At 42.7% G+C, this 27,952-nt stretch overlaps 1 protein-coding gene across 1 annotated transcript in view; it reads right to left on the bottom strand.

The window, feature by feature from the left end:
• LOC124805276 (bumetanide-sensitive sodium-(potassium)-chloride cotransporter-like) overlaps positions 1 to 27,952 on the bottom strand; it is a 197,160-nt gene that overhangs the window by 116,004 nt on the left and 53,204 nt on the right. The window contains exons 5-9 of the mRNA XM_047265788.1: positions 18,164 to 18,278; positions 17,912 to 18,051; positions 17,645 to 17,839; positions 10,706 to 10,937; positions 6,076 to 6,197 (exon numbers count right to left, since the gene is read on the bottom strand). Of these exons, the coding sequence (XP_047121744.1) occupies positions 6,076 to 6,197; positions 10,706 to 10,937; positions 17,645 to 17,839; positions 17,912 to 18,051; positions 18,164 to 18,278 (804 nt within the window). The remainder of the gene's footprint in view (positions 1 to 6,075; positions 6,198 to 10,705; positions 10,938 to 17,644; positions 17,840 to 17,911; positions 18,052 to 18,163; positions 18,279 to 27,952) is intronic.

Below are 27,952 nucleotides of genomic sequence, written 5' to 3'. Positions count from 1 at the left end.
GCAGCTCCTCTACCACCAGTGCATCTCTACTTTTATTGCAGGTCGTGCCCACCTCTCCCTACCATAAACTGGCCAATGCAGTTCTGACCCTATGGGGCAATTCGAGGGAGGAGGTATCTTGTAATTCCACAAGATGTATCAACAGATCAGATGATATAATTATGCTTAAGTCCTATGAGGTCACTAGGTATGGCCCAGAAGGATACTGATATGGTCCTACTCTAGTCTGGATTTACCATTAAGTAGGAACGGGGGTGGGAGGGCTAGGCCAAGTTCCAGGGGATCAAGCAATACAGGCTCCAGAGATAGTGAGTGGTGCGCCTCAGAATAGGCAACTCTCTCAACCCAAATACACGCCCAAGGTACAGGGTGCGGAACATCGGAAACCAATGTTGGCTCTGCAATGATCATAAATACTGACGTTTCTGGTCTTCCCAAACCTTAAGTTGGAAGAGTGTATATAAACGGATATACCAAAATTATGGTCACTACACAATCAAACCAACAACCAGGCCACAATTCTCAATAATGATAGGTTAATTCTCAGACCCGTTGTGACCAAACAATACTACAGCTGATGGCCGTAAGCTACCAGGTAAACCTGCTGCGGGTAACACTATTAAATTCCCAGAATTATTTTACCTTTTAAATATTAACAGACATAGATAAAGGACTACAACAAGAGTGGCTATAAAACATTTGGTAATAACGGTTGGTTGGTTGTTTGGGGGAAAGAGACCAGACAGCAAGGTCATTGGTCTCATTAGATTAGGGGAGGATGGGGAAGGAAGTCAGCCGCGCCCTTTCAAAGGAACCATCCCGGCATTTGCCTGGAGCGATTTAGGGAATCACGGAAAACCTAAATCAGGATGGCCGGACGCGGGATTGAACCGTCGTTCTCCCAAATGCGAGTCCAGTGTGCTAGCCACTGGTAATAACAGTATTTTCAACTGTACACTGATTGAACACTCAAGGCGCTCTGTCAAAAGGCTCTTCTTATGGCTTACTGCTAAACAAATTGTGATTCAGTGGTGCACGTTAATAAAACAGGGAACATCAACGGTGCTCTGTTGAAAGGTACTAATCTTGCCAAGTTATTAATAATCACAGAGAGACAAATTTTTTTGGTTAGAACAGTAATTTCAACTGTACGTTCATTGAATTCTCAACGTCACTCTGTCGAAAGACTCTTCTTGCTTGCCATTAAACAAATTGTCATTCAACTATACACGTTAACAACAACAAGAAAATTTGGGGAACACAACCAGAAAGCCACGACACGAATCCGCAAGATTCGAACCTGCAGATCAAGTTGACAATATACCATTTAACAGTGAACACACATGTGACCACAGGCAGATTCAAACTGTCAAACAGTGAGCGTCACTATTAGGAGGCAATCTTGCCTGTGCAACTTTGCGGGCAGCAACCCAAAAACTGTGATGAGGCATGGCTTCCCACCTCAAAACAGCTCCCCATATGATACAATCCCGCTCACGAAACGTGGCGGTCCACGCGAGTCACCTGCGACCAACTGCCTGTATGCTAGTACGTCCTCTCTCTCCAAAATCCGCCAGTGATCACATGCTAAGCACCGTGACCCCCTCTGGCGATGTGCCAGAGAAAGCGTGGCATGGCTCAGATACATTGACTGATACCATATCACATGGCGAAACTCTCACTGCAGATTTAATGGCTGCTGCCGATTGCCATGGCTTCACTTGTCGAAACCAGCCAATGTATACAGCAAGCACTCTGGTGTACCAGTTGATGGTTAACCAGTGTTACGTGGTGTTCTCGTGGTCTGTGATTTGGACTTTGTTGTTACCTACTGTGATACTGTCTTTGATCACTGTTCAACTGACAGTTGGGTTTTCAATGAGCGAGAGCATGGCTCATAGTCCAGTGCTTCCCAGGCAAACCTACAAAGTGTTCTCCTGCACTAACATGTGAGTTATTCAAGAAACTTCCAGAGTCCTCCGTTAGCCACAAGAATTTTTCCGTTTTGTGTATTTCCAGAAGAGTCAGGAACTATTACTTTCTGTGATTTATTTGTAAATAATTTGTGCTTAATAAATTGTGTGTTGCAGAAGGAGACTTATGCCAAGAGGTCTCAAGAAAAGGCTAAACCTGTTCCAATCTAACAAAGCTCCAGGATCCTGTGGAATATTGTATACTGAGTTAGCTCGTTTTGATCTATTATATACTCCAGACCTCTTGAACAAAAGACTGTGCCCAGTGGCTGAAAGAAAGCAGTCCACACACGTAATGACCTCTTCCATGCCAGCCAGCACATATTCTGAAAATGTTCACCATGTGAAACCCAACTTCAACTCTCACTTTCATGCGATACCCTGAAAGCCACAGATCATGGTACTCACGTACATGCTATATTGCTTGACTTCAAAAAAAGCATTTTACTCGGTAACACACTTGCACTTATTATCGAAAGTGCAGTCATATGGGAGTATCACACTGAATTTCTAATTTTATTGAAGATGTCTTGGTAGGGAGGGCGTGGCTTATTGTCTTATGTGGAAAGTCATTGACAGATGAAGTAACTTCAGGTATGCTCCAAGGAACTGTGTTGGAACACTTGCTGCTCATGTTGCAAATAAATGGCATTGCAGACAATGTTAAGAGTGCGGCGTCGACATGTCACATTGACCACATAAAGCATGATCTTTGAACTAACTGCTCTGACGAGCCATCTTGTTAATGTTCCAGTCAGCCTTGGTACCCTATACAGTGTACACGTGTATCTTTCTTTGTGCTGAAATATATGTATGTATAGACATTTATGGAAACAGTTTGTTGCGTATACGGTTATCCGTATTCCCATTTCCCATATTGGTGAACCCATCATTTCTACGTCTTCCGCGACTTCCACGCCGACCGTATGGAATCAATAGGTTTTACGTTCGACACCATGGCTGCCTCACCCAATGTTTTATACAAGGATTCCAAGGGTCAGCTACTACTACCAGGCCACTCCAATCCCCTGCCAATGGTTGTTCGGCCGCTAACGGACAATGATTCACAATCTCCAACGAAGTTAACCTCGAACTTTGCAGCTCTACAATGGCCGAGCGTTACACCGTTACCTCAAACAATGGACTCAGGTTTCATGTCGCTGGACTGTGCATGCCATGAAAGGTGAAGTGGACGATTTCCAGAACTGTGTTACCATCGCTCTCTCGTGTAGTGTTCAAAGGGACCCAAATTTGCACATGTGCTTTGATCCTCTATGCGCTGCAACGTCGATTGCGGTAGTGCCATGTGCAACACTGCCATTCGTGCAAAATGCACGCACGCTCAACTGCTATCAAGCTATGCCACTTTCGCCTTCTTCACAATTTAATAACTGACATTTTTATACATGAAGTTCACCAGGCTCAACCACCCAGTTTCTCGACCATTTGTGTTCGAGCACACCTGACAGCGCTTCGCCATCCAGGAACGTTGTACCATGAGAATGTGACCACCAGCAGTTTTCCACCAGTGATTTATGGTCCTAACACACGGAGTGCGTTTCTGATGTGCACAGAAAACTCTCGCTGTTGCCACACCAGGTGCCAAACCAACCCCCTCACTCACAGCGATTCCGACCATACAGCCGCTTGCTCCTTCCAGAGTACTGTCTGCACCTGGCATGTCATTTCCGAGGTGGACAATTTCAGTACTATGCCTTTAACCTCCAGTCCAGTTTACCGGCCTGCCTCATGTGCCGCTCACCCATTCGTTCCCACAGTACCAACCGTGCCTGCTGCGTTGTGCTTCCATGACACATCAGGGACATTGCAACCGCTGTTCGGAACGTGTTTACTAGTAACACGCCCACGCCAGTAGTGCCGGGTTACAGGACAGCCTATCCTACCACAGGATGCAGGCTGTCACGTCATTGCCACCCCCTAGCTATGTACAAAGAACTCTGACATTTCCTGGGTAATATAAATTACTACCGCTGACATCTACCTTGTGCCATCGCCGTGCAGGCCCCACTGACGGACTCGGTGTCCAGCAAACAGACTTCGGGCCTTAAGCCAGTCCGTTTGACTGAACCTATGCTAGAGGCCTTCAGGGCTCTAAAGACAGCATTAGCTCATGCCATCTTACTCGCCCACCCCGATCCATCGGCCGAGTTATTCATCACTACGGACGCCAGCGACATCTTGGTTGAGGGCAGTATTACAGCAACACAAAGGCGACACGGTTTCACTCCATTTCTTCTCTAAAAAACTGTCTACAGCACAGAAGAAATATTCCCCTTTTGATAGAGAACTTCTGGCACTCTATGAAGCCATCCAATACTTTCACCCTGACATAGAGGGCTGTTCTTTCTTCATACTTACTAACCACAAACCACTGGTGGATGCCTTCTGCAACCTTCCTGAGGACCCACCCCCTCGGCGTTTCTGCCTCTTCAATCTGGTCTCTCAATTTACTACGGACGTACGCTACATCAAAGGCACAGAAAACATCCCCACTGATTAATTTTTTTGTGGATCAATACTGTCTCACACATCGTTGATTTATACGACCTCGCTGCTCTCCAGGCCTCTGACGAGGAATCACAAGCTCTCCTCACGGATTCTCAGACATCGCTTGTGTTTACAAAAGCCAAGTTCCCCGGCATTTTGGACGAAGTGTGGTGCGACTCTTCTACTGGCACTCTGCTGCCGTTGCTCCCTCCCACACTGTGCCAACAAGCCTTCAACGTCTTGCATAACCACGCCCGCCCTGGTGTCCGTGCCACCTCACGCCTCGTCACCGAGTGTTTTGTTAAGCAGGACTGTCAAACCTGGGCACACAGCTGCATTTCCTGCCAACCTAACAAAGTCAGATGCCACACCCCTCCCTCCCCTTGGCAAGTTTGACTTTCTGCAAGGACATTTTCGTCATGTACATATTGACCTTATAGGCCCTCTGCCACTGTCAAAGGGCCACAGATATATCCTCTCCACAATCAACCATATGTCTCATTGAGTGGAGGCTGTTCCTTTACCCAAAATCACAGCAGAAACCGTGGGCAAGGGATTTGTCTGATCATGGAGCGCTAGGTTCGGTTGCCTGGTCCATAACCACCACCGAGCCGGATAGACAGTTTGAGTCTGCACTTTTTATGATTCTATGTAACCTTTGCAGTCTCGATCTACATTAGGGGCAGGCACACTCGCACACCGCACCCCTCCCCACACCTCTATTCCTGGTCCGGCCAACGCATCGCCTGCTGCCCCCCCCCCCCATGTTTCATTCTAACCTCTACCTTGGGCTATGCTACAAATTAATCTACCACCACAACCTACAGCCCAAAACAATACTGTAGAAATAATTCCCCCCCCCCCCCCCTCCAGCCTTCTCATGTATTATGTCACTACATCATTGCCATGGACCAAAGTTGACATCCAGTCTCTCAGTCTCTGTAGGTTCAACCAACAAACCCTAACAAATAACAATAATAAAATATAAAACAGCATCAAATAAAACATGAGTAGTGGTGAAGATATATGAGTTTATAAGTAAAGTAGTAAGTTTGTAACTTTATACTGAAGTATATGATTTAAAGGATGAATTTCAGTGAACACTAATGTCCATATTAACACTAGAACTCTGAAGGTAATCTAATGTACTGTTCTGAAAGTTTATTTGTCTATCACTGCAAGTTTTTCTCATAAAACTTAGATAATTTGTGACACTTCTCAACAGAGATCACAATGTAGGAATTAGATTTGTAGCTATAATTATTGCTTTTCTTTCTCACTGTGTACATATAACTGTGGCAGCAGTAATTATTTTGATGTCTTAAAATTTCTTTAGAACTCAAGTCACTTAAGAGTACTGCAAACGCTCAGTTGCTTGCATATGACAGACGCTGAAGCTGAAAGCTTGCAGTCTCTAGCAGAACACTGTTCAGAAAAGAACAGTTATGTTCATGTTTTTTACCATGATTTCTCAGACTGATGTTTTCTTTCCATTCTGAATTCCATATATATTTTTCGTTAAGTTCATATGAGAAGCAGATTAGCATCTAATTACGTGTTACATATTACCAACAGTGCATTTTTAGATTCTTACCCTGAATTTGGGTCTCCAACCAATTGGTTTAACAAGAGAAGCATGAAATGTGCTGAAATTTATAAGAGCATATGTTGCCAGAAAGAAATTTGATATCAGTGGAGCTATAATATTCAGGTCACCTGTAAATACAAAAGCAAAGACAAAATCATTTTAAAACTGACTAACATACATGAAACTAACTCATTTACAATTCTTTATTATTCAATGACCACTCATTGTCATAAAAATACAATTTATAACAATGGTATTAATCTTTTTTTTAAATTTTTTTTTATTTTTTTTACACAAAAATTCACACACTGTACTTCTACTTCTTCTCAATATTCTTACAAACTAACAACAATATGAAGTGGATAGACTGCTACACACCACATAGAGGGAGCCCTGAGTGGCAGACAGGCATATTTCACAATTATACTAATATATTTATACATTCTTTTTATTCCAGTTTCTCTTAAAAACCAATACTGACACTATTTCATAAAGTTTTGTTACCTTGAACAGTGGGTGTTTATTTAAACAAACAAGAATGCTAGCATTAAAAAAATATTAGATGAAAAACACCAAACAAATTTTTGAATTTCATTGAAATATTCCGAACACACTATCTTGTGTGTCTTTATGTTGTGTGTATCTGATACTCAGCATCTCCGCTATATGGCGAGTGGCAACTTTCCTTTTCATAATATTGTTGCATTCCATACTGGATTTTCCATTGTTTTATTTTTGCCTGATGGCTTTTCTTTGATCTTAACCCAGTGCTGTTTTCCTTTGTTTCTATTTTCTAATAGATCACTGTACTCAAGGCCCATCCTCCTCTCTCTTCTTTCCTGTGTTTCTCCTGTCACCTACAAACCACACAGCACACACTACTTACAAGCCACACTGTATCAACCGTCTCGGCTGCATACAACAGATGGCTACAAGACCACGCTGATTCTTGGTGCAGCATCTTACGTCCAACATTACTCCCACTAATATCATTAACCCTATACCTTCAGACTGATCACTCTCCTGTATTTTTGCGTGTTATTTTCCCCAACTTTCCGAAGTCACATGATCTTGTACCTCATCCTACGAACCCCTCCCCACCCTCCCTCTTTCTCCGTTCTATCCCAGTTCGTACCCACTAATTCCACCTCACACAGTCACATCTACCATCCCCCTCTTTCACACTTATCCACCCCCAGACCTGCTACCCACAGTAAAATATTTATTTATATGTTTTCTTTGATCTCTTTGTGACTTCATGCCAATTTTACTGAGTTTTCACTTTTCGCTAAGGTTGACTCCCTCAGATTTCATCTTGTTTGCATCCGTTTCATCCTTCTTGTGATTTTTCACATGTATTTGAGTCTATTTTTGTGAATTTTTCTGATGTAATTCTATGTTATTTACGCAATTTTTCCACCGCCATGGATCCTTGCTCGCTCCATCTGCGTCAATACAGAAATGTTTCATTATTCTTAGCCAGAACCCAGTCCCACATAATGTTCCTGCATTGTTGCTTGGCTCATGGGATCCCCTCCTCCAAATTACCCAGCTCCAGCTGCTGCTACCTCTCCTTCCACAATGACCTCAACCTGTTCAGGTTCCACCAATCCTTAGCCCTCAACAAAATAGTCCTGCAAAACCATAACAACCATGCCCAAACCTATTGCAGTACCTTCTCTCCATCCGCAAAATTCTCCTGCTATGCAATCCCAAATTACTGGAACCCATGACATATAATGAAACTCTTGCCCTCCAGGAACTAGAGCAACATGCACAACACCACCTCAAAAAGCTCTCCACCTTGCTCACTTCCTACTCCTGCCCTGGAGTACCACTGTCCATCACCTCTAGAACAACCCAAACCTCCACCACACCCCCTCATAGCTAACAAACCCTGTCTTGCAGACCTACTACACTTTCTCCATGCTCCAAATCTCCCTCCCATCACCACACAGAACCCAGAACCTAAACAGACCTGTAACACAGTCATGAACCTTTACTCCAGAAGCCTTAACCCCACAGAAATATCAGTCCTTTTCTAAAGCCTCACCTTTTGGTTCACTCCCAAATTCAATCATGCTTCTCTCCTCCTTCCATTCCCTACAGTGGAAACACTTTTTCACCACCAACCCTACCAATCAGACTCAACTAAAGACCAATACTGAACCCTGCCTAACTCAGTCACAACTGTGACACTACCCCCAAATCACCTCGTTAACGTTCCAGAATTTCTTAACCTAGAACATTGCCTCATCATCATTTCCCAAACCCCTCAACATGCAAACTAACCTTACATCCACAGAAATAACTGCAATCTACCATCTAAAAACTGATCCCAACCTTATAATCCAAGCTGCAGACAAAGGCTCCACCACTGTTGTTTTGAATTACCTCGTGGAAGGACTCTGCCAGCTGTCTGATACTTCCACTTACAAACCTTGCCTCAGTGACCCCACTTAAGAAATCCAGCAGAATCTCCATTCACTCCTCAGATCCTTAGACCCATCACAGAACCACTCCCTGGAGTCCATCTCTGCTCACCTCTACCACTCCCCAGATTCCTACCTTCTACATGTTTCTTGAAGCCCATAAACCCAACCCCTCCTGGAGCCACATTTTGGCCATGTACTGTGCCCCACTGAGAGAATCCCTGCTCTCTTACACCAAAACCTTCAAACTATTACCTGGAACTTATCTTCCTATATAAAACATACCAACCATTTCCTCCACCAACTCTCGACAGTTCCCACCCCTTTACCACACAGTATCCTGCTCATCACTGTTGATGCCATCCCCCTTTACACTAACATTCCTAATGCCCATGGCCTTACTGCTATTGAAAACTACTTTTTCCCAACACCCAATGGATTCCAAACCAACAACCACCTTCCTAGTCACCATAACCAACTATATCCTCATCCACAATTACTTCTCCTTTGAAGGCATTACCTACAAACAAATCCGGGGCATGGCTTTGGGCACCTGCATGGCACCATCCTATGCCAACCTATTCATGGGACATCTAGAGGAATCCGATGTCTTTACGATCTGGATCAAGGGTGAGGACACCCTATCCACATTCCTCCAGGACCTCAACAACTTCTCCCACATTTGCTTCACCTGGACCTACTCAACCCAACAAACCACTCCCTAGATGTTGACCTCCACCTCAAAGATGGCTACATCAGCACCTTCATCCATATCAAACCTACTAACCACCAGCAATATTTCCACTTTGACAGCTCTGCCAATCGTTCCGTACCAAGAAGTCCCTTCCATACAGCCTAGCCACCTGTGATTATCTCATCAACAGTTATGAGTGGTCCCTTTTGAAATATACTGAGGGTCTCACTGAAACCTTCACAGACTGTAATTATCTTCCCAATGTTGTACAAAAACAAATTGCCCATACCTTATCTTTCCAGCCTCCCACCATCACCCAAAGTCCCACCGTCTGGCCACAGAGGAGAAGCATTCCCCTCACAACTCAGTACCACCCAGGACTGGAGCAACTGAATTACATTCTCATCCAGGGTTTCGACTCCCTCTTATCATGCCCTGAAATGAGGAATGTCCTGCCCACTATCCTACCCACCCCTCCCACAGTGGTATTCAGCTGTCTGCCGAACCTACATAATATACTCATCCATTCCTACACAGCCCCTGCTCCCATTCCCTTACCTCATCGCTCATACCCCTGTAATAAACCTAGATGAAAGATCTGTCCCATACATCCTCCCACCACCACCTACTCCAGTCTGGTCACAACCATCACCTAACCCATTAAGGTCAGGGCTACTTGTGAAACCAGTCATGCGATCTACAAACTGAACTGCAACCACTGTGCTGCATTCTATGTGGGCTTGACAACCAACAAGCTTTCTGTCCACATGAATGGCCACTGAAACTGTGGCCAAGAAACAAGTGGACCACCCTGGAGCACGCTGCCAAACATGACATCCTTAATTTCAATGATCATTTCACGGCCTGTGCCATATATCATTCATTCCCACCAACACCAGCTTTTCTGAATTGCACGGGTGGGAACTTTCGCTGCAATACATCCTACATTTCTCTAACCCTCCTGCCTCAACCTCTGTTAAGTCACTGTCCTCACCCATCCAGCCCCTTTCCTGTTCCCATTCCAGCACTACACTGCCCTCATTCCACCATCACACCCAGTTTTTTTTTTTTTTACTTCTCTTCCTTTCCGCTACGCCGCCCCCCCCCCCCCTTTCCCCACCTCTCCCCTGCCTTCCGTCTAACCTGTGTGTGTGTGTGTGTGTGTGTGTGTGTGTGTGTGTGTGTGTGTGTGTGTGTGTGTGTGTGGACAATTTGAGTGAATGATTTGGCCACCCAGATTGCTGACATGAATCCCATCGTACATTTAGGGACATAATCAAATGTCAGTTTGTGCACAAACTCCTGAACCAGCAACATTTTCACAAATTGTCTGTTGGACAGATGGAATGAATGTCATGCTTTTTGAAATAGTTGTTTAACTTACTATACAAAAGAGCGAATTTTAAATGCAAATTAAAACATTATCAAATTAAGTACAAACAATGTGTAGAAGAAAAGAATCCTGACTGCTTGCAGATTTAATTAAAAGAGTTTTACCTGTGTTACTTACCTGTTAAAATAAAGCCAACAGCAATCGCAAATGTCAATATATACCCCCGAATAGGCTCATTATTCTTACCATACCCTTTTGAAAACCATTCAATATAAGGGTATAGCTTATCTTTGGCTAAAGCTTGAAATATTTTTGGAGCTGAAATCAGGCTAGAGAGTGCAGAAGATAATGAGGCAGCAAAGCAACCTGCATAGATGAGAGGCCCAAATGCTGACACCAGTTCGACAACCTATTGGAAATTTTGGGTTTAAATAGCAATACTCATATGCAATATTTATTTTTGAAACAAACAAACACTGACATTTCTGTCTGTTACTTATAACAAATTTCTTATATTTCTTGGAGTGTCAGTGCGGAATGTTTGTATTAGGTTTCACCCTAGCAATTTATTTGTGGCTTAGTAAAGGGAAAAATGGCAAATTGAGTTAAAGTATATTCTGCACTTATAATAGTTAAACTACTAATGACTTTTTTTGTTATAGCTGCTTAGGAATTACTAGCTGTTACACATGGTTGCACTTGCATATCATTAGTTTTGTTATGATGAGAGATGGTAAGTAAACTATTGTATGTGCAGTAACATCAGTGGCCCTCATGTGTGTGTCTGGATAAGGATCACTTGCAATGTGTGCCCTTTCCTGCAATGCCCACTATCTCAATTTCTGCTAGTCCCCATTCTGTATATTGTTCCATAATTATAACCCCCATACCATACTCCCATACCATTCCATTATTCTGAAGTTTATATTCCAGTTAATGCCTACTACATGTCTACTTCATTCATACTTAAATATCTGAAACTTTCCTTATCACTATGTTTTCACTCAGGAAACATGGTAGTTTTTTTTAAATACTTGGAAGGTCATGCATGCAAGTTAAAGACCAAACTTTGTGGACTTTCTTATCTTCTCCCAGACCAAGATTGGTTTCATTTCCTGTGGTGCAGTAACCATGTGATTTCTGTTATGGAAGAAAGATGCATCCATGCAAGATGGGTGCAAATTATGTCCCAACATTGTAATTTATCAAACAAATTCATGGTTCTCATAGTCAAAGGTGTAATGGGGTCATAGAAAAATGCTAAAGGGAAGTTTTTGTAATATTTCAAACTTTCCTGGCAAATCTGTTGGATATACAGTTCTTAGGTCGGCACCATATCACACTGCGCAAGTTCTACAATGTTTCACAGTGACAGCTTCTTTGCCTCTCTGGATAGCAATTACAGGTGTCCATGCTGCAGTAACGGTCTTACGGAAGCTACAAGTTGTGAATATGTGTCATAATAAGAATTATTTCCAGTTAGATGACAACAAACATGGCATCAACCTGGGCACTGCCATGTAATACATAAAAGATCTCTTGACAAATGGTGCAAGATGAGCATTATAAGGTTGTTATTTGCTGAATTGCTGTTGATTCTTACAGCACAGGTGTTACATCTACAACATATTGACATCATCAATGAAAACTTCGAGTAGTGTGTTTGTCCAGCAACCCCTCTTGAAAATAGGAATTATGTGCATGTTTCCCAGTTCCTTGAAATGCTTTATTGCTCCAGTGCTGTACAATAAACTACTATTAGAAAGTCAGCTAGTTCATTACATGATCTACATAGAATTGTACAGCTATCTCACCAGGTCCTGCTAGCTTTCTTTGGTTTAACAATTTTGGTTCATTTTCTTTGTTGGACCTACTTTTGCCTGGGGGTAGTGTAACAATTCTATGTGGTATGAACTCAACAAGTCATTTAAAGTCACTTGCATAAATAGTGAGTTATGCTGCCTACAGCTGTCCTGCATTCCAGTTTACTTCACACATTATCCTTTGTTCTTGAGGACTTAATGTCATTCAATTCAGTTACATGAATCTTAATTTTTCAGTTATTTCCCACACTTCTCATTTCCTGTTCCTATTTCAGTTTCTCTGTCAAAAACTACATTCCCCTGCCTTTTTGTGCTTTCTTTTTATATATTTTAAAGGCAGAATACATACTATGTTTATCTATTTGTCCAGTGAAATCTCTGCAGTGCAGTACTTTTACAAACTGGTGTCCGACTGTAACCTGTCAACATTTTTGCTGGACTTGGCATTTTGCACAATGTAGAAAAGATAGCTGGCTGAAAACTTATTTGTGGCAGTCTTTTTGTTGTGCCTATCTGTGTATCCTAACCAAAATTTTGAGAGATGTGGTGCAACAGTTCCTCAGCTACTGTGACATCTCAGATTCTAACAGAAAATTGATTTCAGACACACATTCCTTATGTGTATGTGACATTTTTATTCTCAAACTGTACATTATTTCCCTGTATAGTGAGAGATGCCAATGAGTAGAATGTATTTCCTATTTAGATTTCTGCAATAATCATATAGCCGTATTACGAATAAAAAAATTATCTTCTGAATATGTTTTTGAACATGTGTTTGTATTTCTTGAATATAAATGCAGGAAAGTTGCACAGCATGACAATGTAGTAAGTTATGACTTTAAGAATTATGAGTCATGAAGGCAGAAGCCATTTTTAAGCTGCTGAACTCCTGAGGTATATCACATACACAGTAAGCAATGTGCAATTAAAGTATCTTAGAATATTACAATATTCACATTGTATCCTAAAATCCTTACTACAAAACCAATTTTATTTCTTGCATTAAATTTCAAATGGTACTGTCCCACCACTTTCCCATACATTTAGCCTTCCTTGTACCTTTCCTCCATTTCCTCACACCATTAAATGGGTAAACATAATTCTCCTAGTTGCACTGCCATATCTGTTGTTATCTTGTCCAAAAGGTGATGAAAAGTACTGGGAATAATGCAGTCTTGCAGCCTCTAGCTTCAGCCCATTTTTCTGTTCTAAACAGTTTGTCTTCTCTCCTACTTCTACAGAACTCACACATCTTTGATACATTTTCTTTATTCCTCTCATAGTCAGCCTTCCAGTTCTCTTTTTTGAAGGGTTTTCCATATTTTGTTTCTTTTTACAAGGCATTCTCCATCTTCAGTTGGTATAATACATATTTAAATATTTAATTAGAAAATTTTTAAAAACATCAACTGCATTTTGGATAATGCAGGTGGCCTGTGCAAAAGAATTTTGTTTATATGCTACTTCATATCTATTACTTGTCTTATTCATTTACTTTTTGTTTTGTTTGTCATTGCTCCTAAGTGCATCTAAGTGGAGTAAACAAACAAAATTATTATTTCACACAGAGCAACTGCAGTGACCAAAATGAAGTTGATGTTTTTAACAATGTGCTAATTGAAGATTTAAATATTTATTACTACAACTGAAGGGGGGGGAGGGGGGGGGGGAGCGGGAGGGGGGGGGGGGAGCGGGAGGGGGGGAGCGGGAGGGGGGGGGGAGCGGGAGGGGGGGAGCAGGAGGGGGGGGGGGAGCGGGAGGGGGGGAGCGGGAGGGATAGTAAGGTGGGAGTGGCGGACAGTGAAGTATTGCAGTTTAGATGGAGGGTAGAGGAAAAGGTGTGGAGAAGGGAGGGGTAAGTAGCAGAAAGGAGAGAAATAAAAGAAATTAGAAGACTGGGTGTGGTGGTGAAATGACAGCTGTGTAGTGCTGGAATGGGAACAGGGAGGGGGCTGCATGAGTGAGGACAGTGACTAACGAAGGTTGAGGTCAGGAGGGTTATGGGAACGTAGGATGTATTGCAGGGAAAGTTCCCACCTGTGCAATTCAGAAAAGCTCGTGTTGGTGGGAAGGATCCATATGGCACAGGCTGTGAAGCAGTCATTGATATGAGGAGTATCATGTTTGGCAGCGTTTTCAGCTACAGGGTGGGCCACTTGTTTTTTGGTACAGTTTGTCGGTGGCCGTTCATGCGGACAGACAGCTTGTTGGTTGTCATGCCTACATAGAATGCAGCACAGTGGTTGCGGCTTATCTTGTAGATCACATGACTGGTTTCACAGGTAGCCCTGCCTTTGATGTGATAGGTAATGTTAGTGACCGGACTGGAGTAGGTGGTGGTAGGATGATGTATGGGACAGGTCTTGCATCTAGGTCTATTACAGGGGTATGAGCCATGAGGTAAGGGATTCAGAGCAGGGGTTGTGTAAGGAGGGACGAGTATATTGTTTAGGTTTGGTGGATGGCAGAATACCACGGTAGGAGGGGTGGGAAGGATAGTGGGTAGGATATTTCTCATTTCAGGGCACGACGAGAGGTAATCGAAACCCTGGCGGAGAATGTAATTCAGTTGCTCCACTCCCGGATGGTACTGAGTTACGAGAGGAATGATCCTCTGTGGCTGGACTGTGGGACTTTGGGAGGTGGTGGGAGACTGGAAAGATAAGGCACAGGAGATTTGTTTTGCTCAAGGATGGGAGGATAATTACAGTCAGTGAAGGCTTCAGTGAGACCCTCAGTATACTTAGAGATGGACTGCTCGTCACTGCAGATGAGACAACCACGGGTGGCTAGGCTGCATGGAAGGGTATGAAACGGGTGGCAGCTGTCGAAGTGGAGGTATTACTGGTGGTTAGTAGGTTTCATATGGACGGAGGAACTGATGTAGCCATCTCTGAGGGGGAGAGCAACATCTAGGAAGGTGGCTTGTTGGGTTGAGTGGGACCAGGTGAAGCAAATGGGGGAGAAGTTGTTGAGGTTCTGGAGGAACTTTACTATCCCTCCCCCCTCCCCCGCCCCAGCCTCCTCCTCACCCCCACCCAGTCGCTGCTCCCATCATGCATTGGTACTGCTGATTGCAGTGTAGTTTCAGTTCTGAGACTGCAGATGTGTGTACAAGTTGCACTTGCATGAGTGTGAGTGTGTGTACTGCTGACAAAGGCCTTAATCGCCGGAAGCTTTGATTGTGTGAATCTTTTTATTGTGCCTATCATGGCTCAGCATTTCCGCTATATGGTGAGGAGCAACTTTCCTTCTCTCTTATTGTTATGTATTGTTTAATTAATGGAAATTGAGTTCTTTTAGCATATTGAGCATTTTGGACGTATCTTTTTTCATCATTTTCAGCAAGACTTTGAGGGCTCTGTCATTTCCAGAATTTTATTTTTGGCCATTTTCATATTCTGGTCCTTTACAATGTCCCATGCTGAGCCAATCATATAGGACACTTTTTCAAATCATTGTTTTTATGACTTTATAAACAGACTGACTTCTCTACCCTCTTCTCTTTCTAACAATAACTTATTTTAGATATCTTTTCTGTAATACCATTTCAAAGTCTCAATAATGCTTTAATCCATGAGCTGTTATGAGGGAGCTGTTATGAGGGAGCTGTTATGAGGGAGCTGTTATGAGGGAGCTGTTATGAGGGAGCTGTTATGAGGGAGCTGTTATGAGGGAGCTGTTATGAGGGAGCTGTTATGAGGGAGCTGTTATGAGGGAGCTGTTATGAGGGAGCTGTTATGAGGGAGCTGTTATGAGGGAGCTGTTATGAGGGAGCTGTTGGGAGGAGGTTATGGTAGGTGAAAGAAAAATCACTTTTATGAACTGATCTTCTTCTTTTTAAGATATCACATGATGGATGAGTTGGTGCATGGTCAAGAACCAGTACTGTTTTCTTGTTTTTGTCATTCTTATCTAATACGCTTTTACGGAGGGTACACCAAAATTCCATAAACCATTCCATGAAAATTGCACTATTCATCCAGGTGAACATTGTTGAGGTATAAAGAATGTGTGTCGCAGATACATTAACTAACATGTTTGAAACAATGTAGTTTCTTATTTTTCCTGACGATGAGCACAGGAAAATTGTGGCTACCAGTAGCATTATCACAAGGTAAGGTAGTAATATGATACTTGCTTTCTTTAGTGCCAGGTGCAGCCAATTCATGATGCAAAGCAGACAATTTTCTTGGTGAAGCTTTCCAATTGAGCCCAGATTTGTCAGCATTGTAAATGTTTGAGACCATAATAACCTTCCCTCAACACGTCCTTCAGTTTGATTTTGAAAGAATCAGCAGAGTTTTCCTCCTTGTATTTGAAGCTCATGAATGTCTTGTCCTGACTTTGAGCAAATTAACCAGCCAGTGCTTGCTTTAAAATTCTAGTTTGTTGATAAAGCCCATAACACAGTGTGTAAAAGATGTTCATTAAAATGAATTTCCTTTTCACATGGAATGGGACCAGAGATATGTCCCCCCCCCCCCCCTCCCCCCCATATGTGTCAACTTACCAACATTGTACTCGTTACATAAGTTGTTTGCAGATTCACTTTCCTCTAACCTTTTATTAATCTCTTTTTTTATCTCTTATGGAAGGGACAATAAGTTTATGTCCAAGCATTGCATAGTTGTCAAGTTACTGTAACAGAGCACAAATGATTGCTGTTGTCAGCAGCTTGATATTGGTGGGTTTGGAAGGGGGAGGGGGAGTGGATGAAGAGGAGGGAGGGAAGGAAGGAAGGGGTGGTAAGGGGAGGTTAGGGGGTGTAAGACTGTAGCTGTGGAGGTTGCACATGTGAGTAACAGTTTGGTTACGCAGTCATTCAGTTGACCCAAGCTCAGATAATCAATGCTCTACTGCAATTTGTAAATTTCATCAAGAGACTAAAAGGTTCTTGGAAAGTGCAAATAAAGTGGACCCTATGACTGTAACACACTGATTGTTACTTTTGAATTACATGGCTATCAAAACATGTAGCATTTCTTTCTTAGAGTGATACCAAATTCTAGTTTGTTAATAAACCAAGCTCATAAAGCTCACAGCAATCACTAGTCTGTTTTCCTGACACACTCCTTTTCTCCTGAATATGCTTAACTTTTGTAGGTGCATAATCTCATAACTTCAAGCACACCCTAACTTATGGTTCTCTTACAAATTGTTGCCCCCTCATTACCGAAGACATTATTCCCTGAGGTACTGACAGTTTTTACTCCATCAGCTGTGAACTAATTTTCTGAATTTAATAAAATAGTAGGAATATCTCGAAGAGAAAAAAAGAAATACTTACTGTGAAACTATTCTGCAATCCCCACTTACATGTTCGACCAGTACAATTCAAAAAGGTTTGATCTGAAATTTCATGCACATAGCCACTTGCATCACGCACAACCGTGGCTCCTGCTATGAATGCCATGAAAAGGTATGAAACAGTAGTTATGAAAATTGAAAGCAGTGTTCCTTTTGGTATTGCTACTTCTGGGTCCTGTGGAAAATGCACTTCGGTATTATATGTGTATTTTCTAAAATGCTTAGAAACAAAACAAAAGGAAATTACCTTCAAGTCCCCTGATATATTAGCACCTGCAAGAAAACCAGTTGCTGCAGGAAAAAATACAGCAAAAACAGAGAAAAACGTGTAGTCAACACCATCACTGACTCTGTAATCTGCATGCAAATTTTGCAATATTAAAGTAGCTGTAAGGAAATTATCATTAATCACTATTATAAATTAAATATTTGCCATGTATCATAATTTTTAAGAAGGTATTTTATAACTCTAGAAGCATACGACTTTATGTTTCATCACCATTAAATCCCAAAAATCCTTTGGCTATAGCTTCGTTGCTTTGTGGGCCAATGAAAGAACCAACTGTGTAATCAAGAATGGCTGCTATCAGGATGATCAGGAGACCAAGCTGAGTCTACAAACAAATGAAGAACAAAAATATAAGTAATATGAGACAAACTAAAATTATTAGTATTTTGATAAATAACAGAGATGCAATAGTTAAACTACTTATTCATAGCCAAACCTTCAGGAAATTACAAAAACGATGATATAGTAATTTTTTCAGCTAACATAAGCATATGAGAGGGACTAGAGGGAGGTATAGAGGAGGGGGGGGGGGGGAGACTGTGGGTGGGTGGGTGGGTGGGTGGGGGGGGGGGGGAAGAGACCCTGGGTTGGTGGGAAGGAAGAGAGGGGGGATGAGAGAAGGGAGGGAAAGAATTGGTATCCAGTAACCCTTGCCCCTGTTTCCAAAAGACCATAGTAGGAAGTCGTCATTTGATTTCATTTATTAATTTACCCAGGGCTCATCTCTCAGTGACATAGGATTTGTTGTCATAACACAATGAAAATAAGTAATCAAAATATACACACACATAGAATATTTATGTATGTTTTCATGAGAATAGGACAGGCAGTCAGCTGTGGCTTTGCTGAAGAAACCACCCTGGCATTTACTGGTATTATTTGGGGAAACCACAGGGAACCTAAGTGGCCAGACGCATAATTCCTTTCTCCCAAATATGAGATCAGCACATTAATAACTGTAGTACCTCATTCAACTAGTCCCCATTGCACAACTTACTTTCATTTACACACAGTTTGATTAAGATTATTCATAATATGAAACAGTTTTGATCTGCACACGCTAACACCCACTTGTGACTCCTGGACAACTAATATGCTGCTGTGCCCCTTGCCCTACTTGCAATCTATTCATTAAACAGACTCCAGGCCCATTGACAGACAACTATGCCTATGCATGTCTTCATGTATCACACTAAATCTGTCTGAGAAACTTGATCAGCACCTCCTCCCCCCCCCCCCCCCCCCCCCCCCCCCCCCCTCCCAAGGAGAACAACAAGATTTTTTACTATCACACACTGAATATCTCTGCACTTTATTTTCTTATGAAAGTGTTACAATGTGATCATATACTGTAATGTGACAAGGTGGTGGTAGTGGTGTTTACTACTACTCTTCGAGGTAATCTTCAACTGTGTAGTTGCAGCACTTATGAAGATTGTTTTAGCTGCCTTTATAAACAAATGCATTTTAGGATTATCTTTTATGTCATTGGGCAATCCATTAATCAGTAAATTCCCCAATAAAAAAATGCAGTTTTGAGATTTGTGTTTGTTTTTCCTTGTTAAATGTAGGTCCAAATTGGCTCTTGTTCCATGGTTATGTATACAAGTATTAGTGAGATACTAAGTAATGTTTTTCCTGAGTTGGACGGACTGGTAACTGTACTCAAAGATTTTTAAATAGTTCTCTACTATGAGCTTGACTAATACCAGCAATTATTGTTCATATAGCCCTTTCCTGCAGTTTAAAAATTATGTTCATGTTATGTGCCTTTGATTCCCAGTAAAGAATCCCGTAACTAAGAACTGAGTGTATGTAAGAATAATATGTCACCACAAGACATTGGCTGATGCATACTGATGACATTCTTTTTACCAGTATCTGTGGTCGTTCCATGTTAACTGAGAATATTCATCTATAAAATCTGTGTGTTTGTTACACAATCTGTAGATTTATCCTCTATGCTTTTCCCTCTTCATGCTGAAATACATACTGTGTTATTTGTGTTCAGTGTTAATGTGTTAAATACTGTCCAATTGTCAACATCCTTAAGAATTTCATTTGTACCAGTGGTAGTAAAAGAAATGTAGTAAAGGGGGGAAAAACTGTCTTTTAAGCCTCTGTATAAACTCTGATCTCTCGTTTTTGTATTTATGGTCCTTATGTGAGTAGCACCGGAGGCAATAAAATAATTATGCAATATGTCACAAAAGCTCATTCTCTGAGCTCCTGTTAGTTGAGAAATATTCTGAAAGCCAAGCATTTGAATGTGAATTGCAGAGTAGTGATGTAACAATATTATGAGAATGAAGTTGCTACTCACCATATAGCGGGGATGCTGAGTCGCACATAGGCACGACAAAAAGACTCTCACACTTATAGCTTTCGGCTGTTAAACACCTTTATCAACAGTAAGTACACACACACCCCTTCCCCCTTCCCCCCCACATGCATGCAAACCCAGCTCACACACATGACTGCAGTCTTAGGCAACTGAAACCATACTGCAAGCAGCAGCACCAGTGCATGATGGAAGCGGCGACTGGGTGGGGGTAAGGAGGAGTCTGAGGTGGAAAGGGGGAGGGGGAGGGATAGTAGGCTGGGGGTAGTGGACAGTAAAGCGCTGCAGTTGAGACAAAAGGCGGAGGACAAGTGGCGAGGGGTGGGGGGTGGGGGTGGGGGGTGGGGGGGAGTAGCAGAAAAGGAGAGAAATAAAAAGACTGCGTTGTGGTGGTGGAATGACAGCTGTGTAGTACTAGAATGGGAACAGGGAAGGGGCTGGATGGGTGAGGACAGTGACCTGTAACTCTCCTGGCCTCAGCCTTCATTAATCACTGTCCTCACCCATCCAGCCCCTTTCCTGTTCCCATTCCAGCACTACACAGCCATGATTCCACCACTACACCCAGTCTTTTTATTTCTCTCCTTTTCTGCTACCCCCCCCCCCCCCCCCCGCCCCCTCCCTTCCTGTCCCTTGCCCTTCATCTAACCTGCAGCACTTCACTGTCCACTATTGTTGGCAAAGGCATTAATGGCCGAAAGCTTTAAGTTGGAGAATCTTTTTATTGTGCCTATCTGCAACTCAGCATCTCCGCTATATGATGAGTAGCAACTTTCCTTCTGATAATCTTGTTACATTCCATCCTAGATTTTCCAGAGTAGTGATGTAGATAAAGTGTCACAAAAATTCATCTTTTTCCCTTCAAGAATTCCCCTTTAATCTCATGGATTGTTATTTTAACCTTTGTATTCACAGAACTAATGAATCTGGCAGCATGTGTATTAATTGTTTTGATGTCCTTTAATACAACTGTTGGGAACATCAAACATTCTAACAGTACACAAGAATAGTGTTCAATAAGTTGTTTCCTATATAGTGCCTTACACCATACCGTAACTCTTCCAATGAAGTTAACATTCCTAAAAGCTGAACTTACATGCTTTTACCAATTCATATTGTTTTAGAGTCAAGCAGCGTACTACAAATAGGATATTCAAACATTATAGAAATGTTTATCCTACCAACTGACAATAAATTACATTCATCCACAGTCATCATAAGTAAAAAACACACCCACCCATCATCACACTGTGTGCTATATGAGAGAGAGAGAGAGAGAGAGAGAGAGAGAGAGAGAGAGAGAGAGAGAGAGAGGGGGGGGGGGGGGGGGGGGGTTGTTTGGCTGACGAGGGAGGGAGGACCAAACAGTGATAGCAGAAAGTGAGAGAGGAACAACATCAACAGCACAGTGACAAAGAGTAAAGAACAGGAGGGGGGAGGGAGAGGGATGAGAGAAGTGGCCACCTCAGAGGCACTATGTATGATGGGGCACCAGCACTGTCATTGACGCATTTTTATCCTCATCTCATACCCTGATCATGACAAGAATAGGGGAAACAAAATTGTACAACAGAACATACCGAATGTAGGGAAAGGGGGGGGGGGGGGCAATCTGGCCACACAGAGGCAAGGCTGAAGGCCTCCCAAACCAATGGCAACACTAAATGAGGGACTCCAGCTCCAGGAGGACATTCAGGTACTTACAAGTGGAAGGACAAACCATTTTCAGAAGGAAAAACTGAGGGGGATGTAACCACATGAGGTTGTCTGCTAACAACTTTGATAAGAGAGGGCATATTTAGTGCAAAGAGCCAGGAGGCAGGGCCAGCCTAGAAAAATATGGATTGTCATGAGGGGGGGGGGGGGGGGCATAATTACAAAGGAAGGGGAAGGGATTGGGGAATGGCAGCTAGTTACACAGGAAAAAAAAACCATGAGTCAGGCTGGTACGGTTGATATGAAGATGGCAGGGGATGGTAGATTCCCATAGGGAGAGGTGGAAGGAAGAACACCATGTAGACAAAGTCCCTGTAATTGTACAAAGGTTATTAGACAGGGTGGTGCTCCCTGTTCCCCCAAGAGTTGGCCCACGGTTAATCAAAAAGGAATCTGATGTGAAGCCACAAATCTGCTCCCAGAGGGATCACAAAGAATGGAGGGTAGGTGTCTGCAGCCTTCCTCCCCAGCCTAACAATCAGCAAACTCATTATACTGTTGCCGACATGGATGGGAACCCAAAGGAAATCAATCATTCATTCAAGCAGCATGATCATGATCAGTGAGGTCATGAATGGCAGAGACCAAGGGGAGCCAGGAAAACACTGGGTTGTAGCCTGAAGGTGACTTATTGAGTCCACACACTACAAAAACTCATGTGAAGGAGGACCGTTTATTAAAGCAGAACACCTGAGACATGGCCATTAGTTCTGCACACTTAATACCCCATGGTGTTCCATGGCAACAAAAGACATGCAACTCTGAACAACTGGTGGGACAGGAAATGGCAAATAAAAATTGAGAGGGAGCCCTGAAGACCCCACTCAGAGTATTAGTAAGATGTGATGGCACCAAGCCATGTTGTAGGCCTTCCAAAAATCAAAGAAAACTGTGACAAGACAGTGATGTTGAGAAAAGGCGTGCCAAAATTAAATTCCTAACTGAAGTAGATGATTGATTGGAGACTGTCCCTCCTGAAAACCATACTAGTAATAAGACAAAAGGTCCCAAGATTCAAGGACCCAACAGAGCCACCATCCATTCCAATGACTTGCAGGGGGACATTAATCAGACTGATCAGCTGGTAACTATTGAGGTATGACAGATCCTTCCAGGGCTTATACACAGGAACCACAATACTGTTGCTCCACTGGGAGTGGAAAACACCTTGGAGAAAAACACAGTTATGCACCTGGAGGAGATATTGTCATTGTAGAGGATTGAGATGTTTAAACAATTGGTTATTGATGGAATTGGGGCCAGGGGCTGAAATGTGGGAAGAGGAGAGGTCAGAATACGTTCCCACTCAGTGCGAGTTTCATTGTCGGTTTCCACCTGACAAGGGGAAGCTTTAACCAGTTGTTTCAGGAAGAGGAAGGCAGCTGGATAGGAGGGTGATGCTGATGCCATCACAAAATGGGTTGCATGGTGTTCCTCAAGAATCCAGTAATATTTACGAAGGCCACCTGGGAAGGCAAGGCCTGGAATACAACACAGCCATTGGCAACCTTTGAGGGTGTAGAGTGTAGGCCACAGTTATGAAAAGGGATAGAAGAAGCTAGAGAGGAGACCTGTTTGCTCTGTTTGATGAAGTAACAGGCTTTGGCATAAAGGCATTTAAAGGTAATAAGACTGGCAAAGGATGGGTGCTTCTTAAAGCATAGGAAGGCTTACTGGTGATCACAGATGATGATTGAAATGACCTAGCTACACCACAGAAGTGGCTGGTGACGAAAGGGGCCCATTGAATGGGGAACAGCACTACCAGTGGTGCAGATAATCTGATCAGACACATCGCAGGCATGTACCACATGACAAAGAGGGGATTAAACACAAAGTGGGAGGTGTAGGGAGAGGCAACAGCATGACGGAAAGCCCAGCAGGCCTTGGGTTATTCATGTATTTGAAGTTATGAGTTATCAATAATTGGACATGCTTCACAGTTGGTGTAATTAGTTGAAGCAATACAGCATATGATCATTAAAGATGTGTTCATCATTCAGTAGCTGGAAAAGAAATTCCAATAACCAATACTAAAATGGGCATTAAACAGAGGAGGAAAAGAGGGGTAAGTTACTTAAGGAGCGCAGTTAGAGACTCTAAGTGTAGGTGGCTTATAAGGAGGGGGAGAGAGACAAACCGTGACCACAGAGTCCAAGTGGACCCGGGCAGCAGCTGCTTCCAATATGGTATCAAGAGGAATCCATGTAGTAAAAATGTCCTTATGGACTAATATGCAAATGCCACTGGAAGCACTCAAAGGGCCAGCCCAATTCTGACAAAGCACAGAACCTAGAAAGGGTTGGCGAGTGAGCATCAGTAAAATGAGATTCATTTACAAAGACACAAGCTGTGGAGTAAAAGCAAATATGGGTTCACAGCTCTGCAATGTGATGCTAATATCTGTTACAATTCCACTGAATAAGCATGTAACAAGGATCTAAATGGGAGGTGAATGGGCCAAAGCCAGTCACATCTGCATGTCACCATCCACCACCATCAAGGATGGGACAACATCCATATAAAAGAGGTCAGACTCAGGTTGCTAGGCCGAATTGGCACCAAAGGGGCCCTGACCCAGCAGTTATGTTCCTCCTCCTCCTCCTCCTCCTCCTCCTCCTCTTTTGCAGGCCACGGAGGGCAGGGCCCAGAGCAAGAGAGCAGGTTTCAGCGCAGTCTGGAACAGAGAGGGTGGGTGACCACAGGATGTGTGGACTGTGGGTCTAACTACCGTGTGGCAGCAGTTCACTAGCCAAGGAGACACTGGGGGAGGGTGGAGGTGCCCCATCACAGGCAGATGCCAAATGCCAAACAGGAGGGACACTCCCAGAGTGGAGGGTGTGGGAACCACAGGGAATGGGGAGAGGACTGGGATAAAGAGGAGGGAGGAGGGGAAAAGGACATAACAGAGGCAAAGTTAGATGTCACAGACACAGGGTGAAGGGTGGTCATATTTTTGATGAGCCTCAGTGTAGAATAAACAACACTCCTGTACCTTCTTTTTCTTCATATAAAACAGGCAATCCAGTGAGCATGGAGAGTAATTGCCATGAAAATAAAGGAACTAGGTTCATTGAGTGGATATCCACGGTGACCACATAGAGGGTCAGCTATACAGAGGGAACACACATGCCTGTAACGCAAAAATAGAAAACACCTCAGGACATACGGCTCTACATATCACTGATAAACTATAACCTAGACCTTTTCTAGGAAGGTATCCTCCCCCTCTCAACTGCCAGAATAAAGGCACCAATATTGATGCAATTGTCCTTATGCCTGTCTGAACATGCTGAATAAATAAGTGCCCTGCCATTTTAGATTGGCCTGGAGTTCCCCATCAGTTTGTAGGAGTCTGTATGAGAATGACACACTGAACCATATTGAAGGACTGATGAGAAGTAATGGACACCATGCTGCCAAGACGGTCAAAGGCACGAAGGGCCACTAATTGTGTGGCAGTAGTAGTTTTGTTATACAGTGAACTCATCTGGTACAGCGGCCTTTGCCGAAAATTCCAATACTCCAGAATGAGAAGCAACCACTCCTAGGCATACACAAGGAAAGAGCATTTCAGGTATTAAGTGTGATCCCTATGTTGCCAGAGACTCAACCGAAAGATTGTATAACCATCCCACCATATGGTTGGCTACTGTGCTGGCTATATAGTGTTAGAAGGACAATGGCGTCAAGGGAAATATGGAAGACATACTGTCTCTTACACATGCTGGAGATGCTAAGTAAGTTGTCCTACGCCATTAGGCTCACACTATGGAGACAAAAGTTAGAAGGGGAGGTCAAAACTCAAAGGGAGACTAAAAATGCCAAAAAAGGAACAAGCACGTAAGAGACAGCAGAAACCAGGAGGATAGCCAGGCTGACATAAGCAAGGACACCAGGAGACAAGAAGGAGAGGGTAGAAGGGAAGGAGCAAGGACAACGCAGGAGAGCCAAGGGAAAGAAAAATAACCTAGGAAGGAAGGAAGGAAGGAAGGAAGGAAGGAAGGGCTGCAGTAGATAGGAGCCCCGTGTATGCCTCACATGAAGTCACCAAAGAGCCCTGAGCCCCCTATGCAATGGTCTCATCAGTAAAGTGTCTCAGATTGCTACCCACCTTGTTTGATATTATTTTGATACATGGAGAATGGGAGTTTCCTGTCACACTTCCCTGATATTACCTTTGACTCTGATGAACAGTTATCATCCAGGATGACATACAAGGTTTTATTACTCAGAAAGCCTTTAAGCCAGCCATATATTTGAGAACCTATTCCGTATGCTTGTACCTTTATTATTGGTTATCAGTGTGATAAGATGTTGAATGCTTTCGAGAAATCTAGGAAAATAGAATCTGTCAACTAGTATACATCCATGGTTCACAGGATAGTTTGTATGGAAATGGCAAGCTGTTTTTACCATGAAAATTGCTTTTAAAAGGCACACATATCTACAGATAAACTTTTCTGTCACTATATTCAAGCTCACATTATGTTCAAGCATCCTGCAGAAGATAACTTAAGAATATGGGAGAAAATTTTGAAAATGCGTTCTTTTGCTCTTATATATGAGAAAAGCCTACACTTCTTTCCATTCACTTGCAACTATTCTTTCTGCAAGAGATTAATGGTTGAGCATAGAAAGGGAATAATGTCACAGAGTACATTGTGTGAAACTAATTGGTACTTAAGTCCATGCACGTTACACATTTACAACTGGCTCAATTACTTCTCAGAACCAGCAGTGCTTATTTCTAGGTCACATATTTCAAATTTTATGTGCTGGTTGAACAATTTTAACTCTATACAACACTTCTGTGTATTTTTTAAAATGTGAGGTTTAATGCTTTGAATTTCCTTTGCTACCTTCTTTTTCTGAACAACACTAGTCAATGCGTGACTGAGCACAAGCTTTTGGCCTCCTTAACAATTTTAGATAAACCCAGAATTTTGTAGGATTCTCTGAAAGATCTTCTGTTACTGTATGATGGGAAGTTTTTATATGCATTGTGTGTACCTTAGAAGTACAAGGATTTCAAATAACTTTGCCTCATTATCATTTTTGCACCCTTTCATGAGCTGAGTGTGCAACCATATGTTTCCTCAGTGTTTATTAAATTTTATTAAACCAGGAAAGACTTTCCTCATCCTTCATTGACTTACCTGACACACAGATATCCAGAGTGTGATGAATGGTGAGTTTAAAATTTGTCCACAACTTCTATACTTGCAGCAGCATGCTGCAGCATTGAGCTTCACACCTCTCACTGAGAATTGCAATTCACTGTTGACACTCTTCTTCCTCAATTCATTCAGAGCAACAGATGGAGTTCCAAACCAGTGTTCCTCAGCACATCACCGAGGAGGCACATGACCCTTTTCACTGACTCACTGAATTATTACATATGTTTTCTGAGAATTCTTGTTAGCACTAAACTCGATCACGTGGATCATAATCTAAATTATTCCACATAGAAATAACATTGTCATCAGTGGCAAAATCTAGAACTCTGTATACACCAGTGCAAATTCAAACATAGTGTAGTGTTGCCTGGCAAAGGGATGTGTGTCCTGCTCACTGAAGATTACAACTGACAAGGAAACAACCACCTTGAGTACCATAGTATGCTAGTGGCTCTTCTGATCTGTAATTTATATGCACTTGTGAAGAAGAGGTTTTTGTGATTGTACTATATCTACAAACATACCCAGCAAACCGTTGAAGGGTATGGCACAGGTTATTTAGGATGGTACCACATGTTACAGTTTCTTTCCATTCCAATGACATATGAAGTGACTGCATAGATGCCTCTGTGCATGCAGTAATTATAGGCATCTGCAAGGGATGGGGTTGGGTGTGGTGTGGTGGGGTGGGGGGCAGTGGCAAGTGGAGCACTTGCAGCTCCCCCTCCCCCTCTGCACTTTCTCTGGAATCTGGAGTACAGA

This window comes from Schistocerca piceifrons, chromosome 7 (assembly GCF_021461385.2).
Source record: "Schistocerca piceifrons isolate TAMUIC-IGC-003096 chromosome 7, iqSchPice1.1, whole genome shotgun sequence".
Lineage (NCBI taxonomy): Eukaryota > Metazoa > Arthropoda > Insecta > Orthoptera > Acrididae > Schistocerca > Schistocerca piceifrons.
This window is presented reverse-complemented; position numbering and strand designations above follow the sequence as displayed.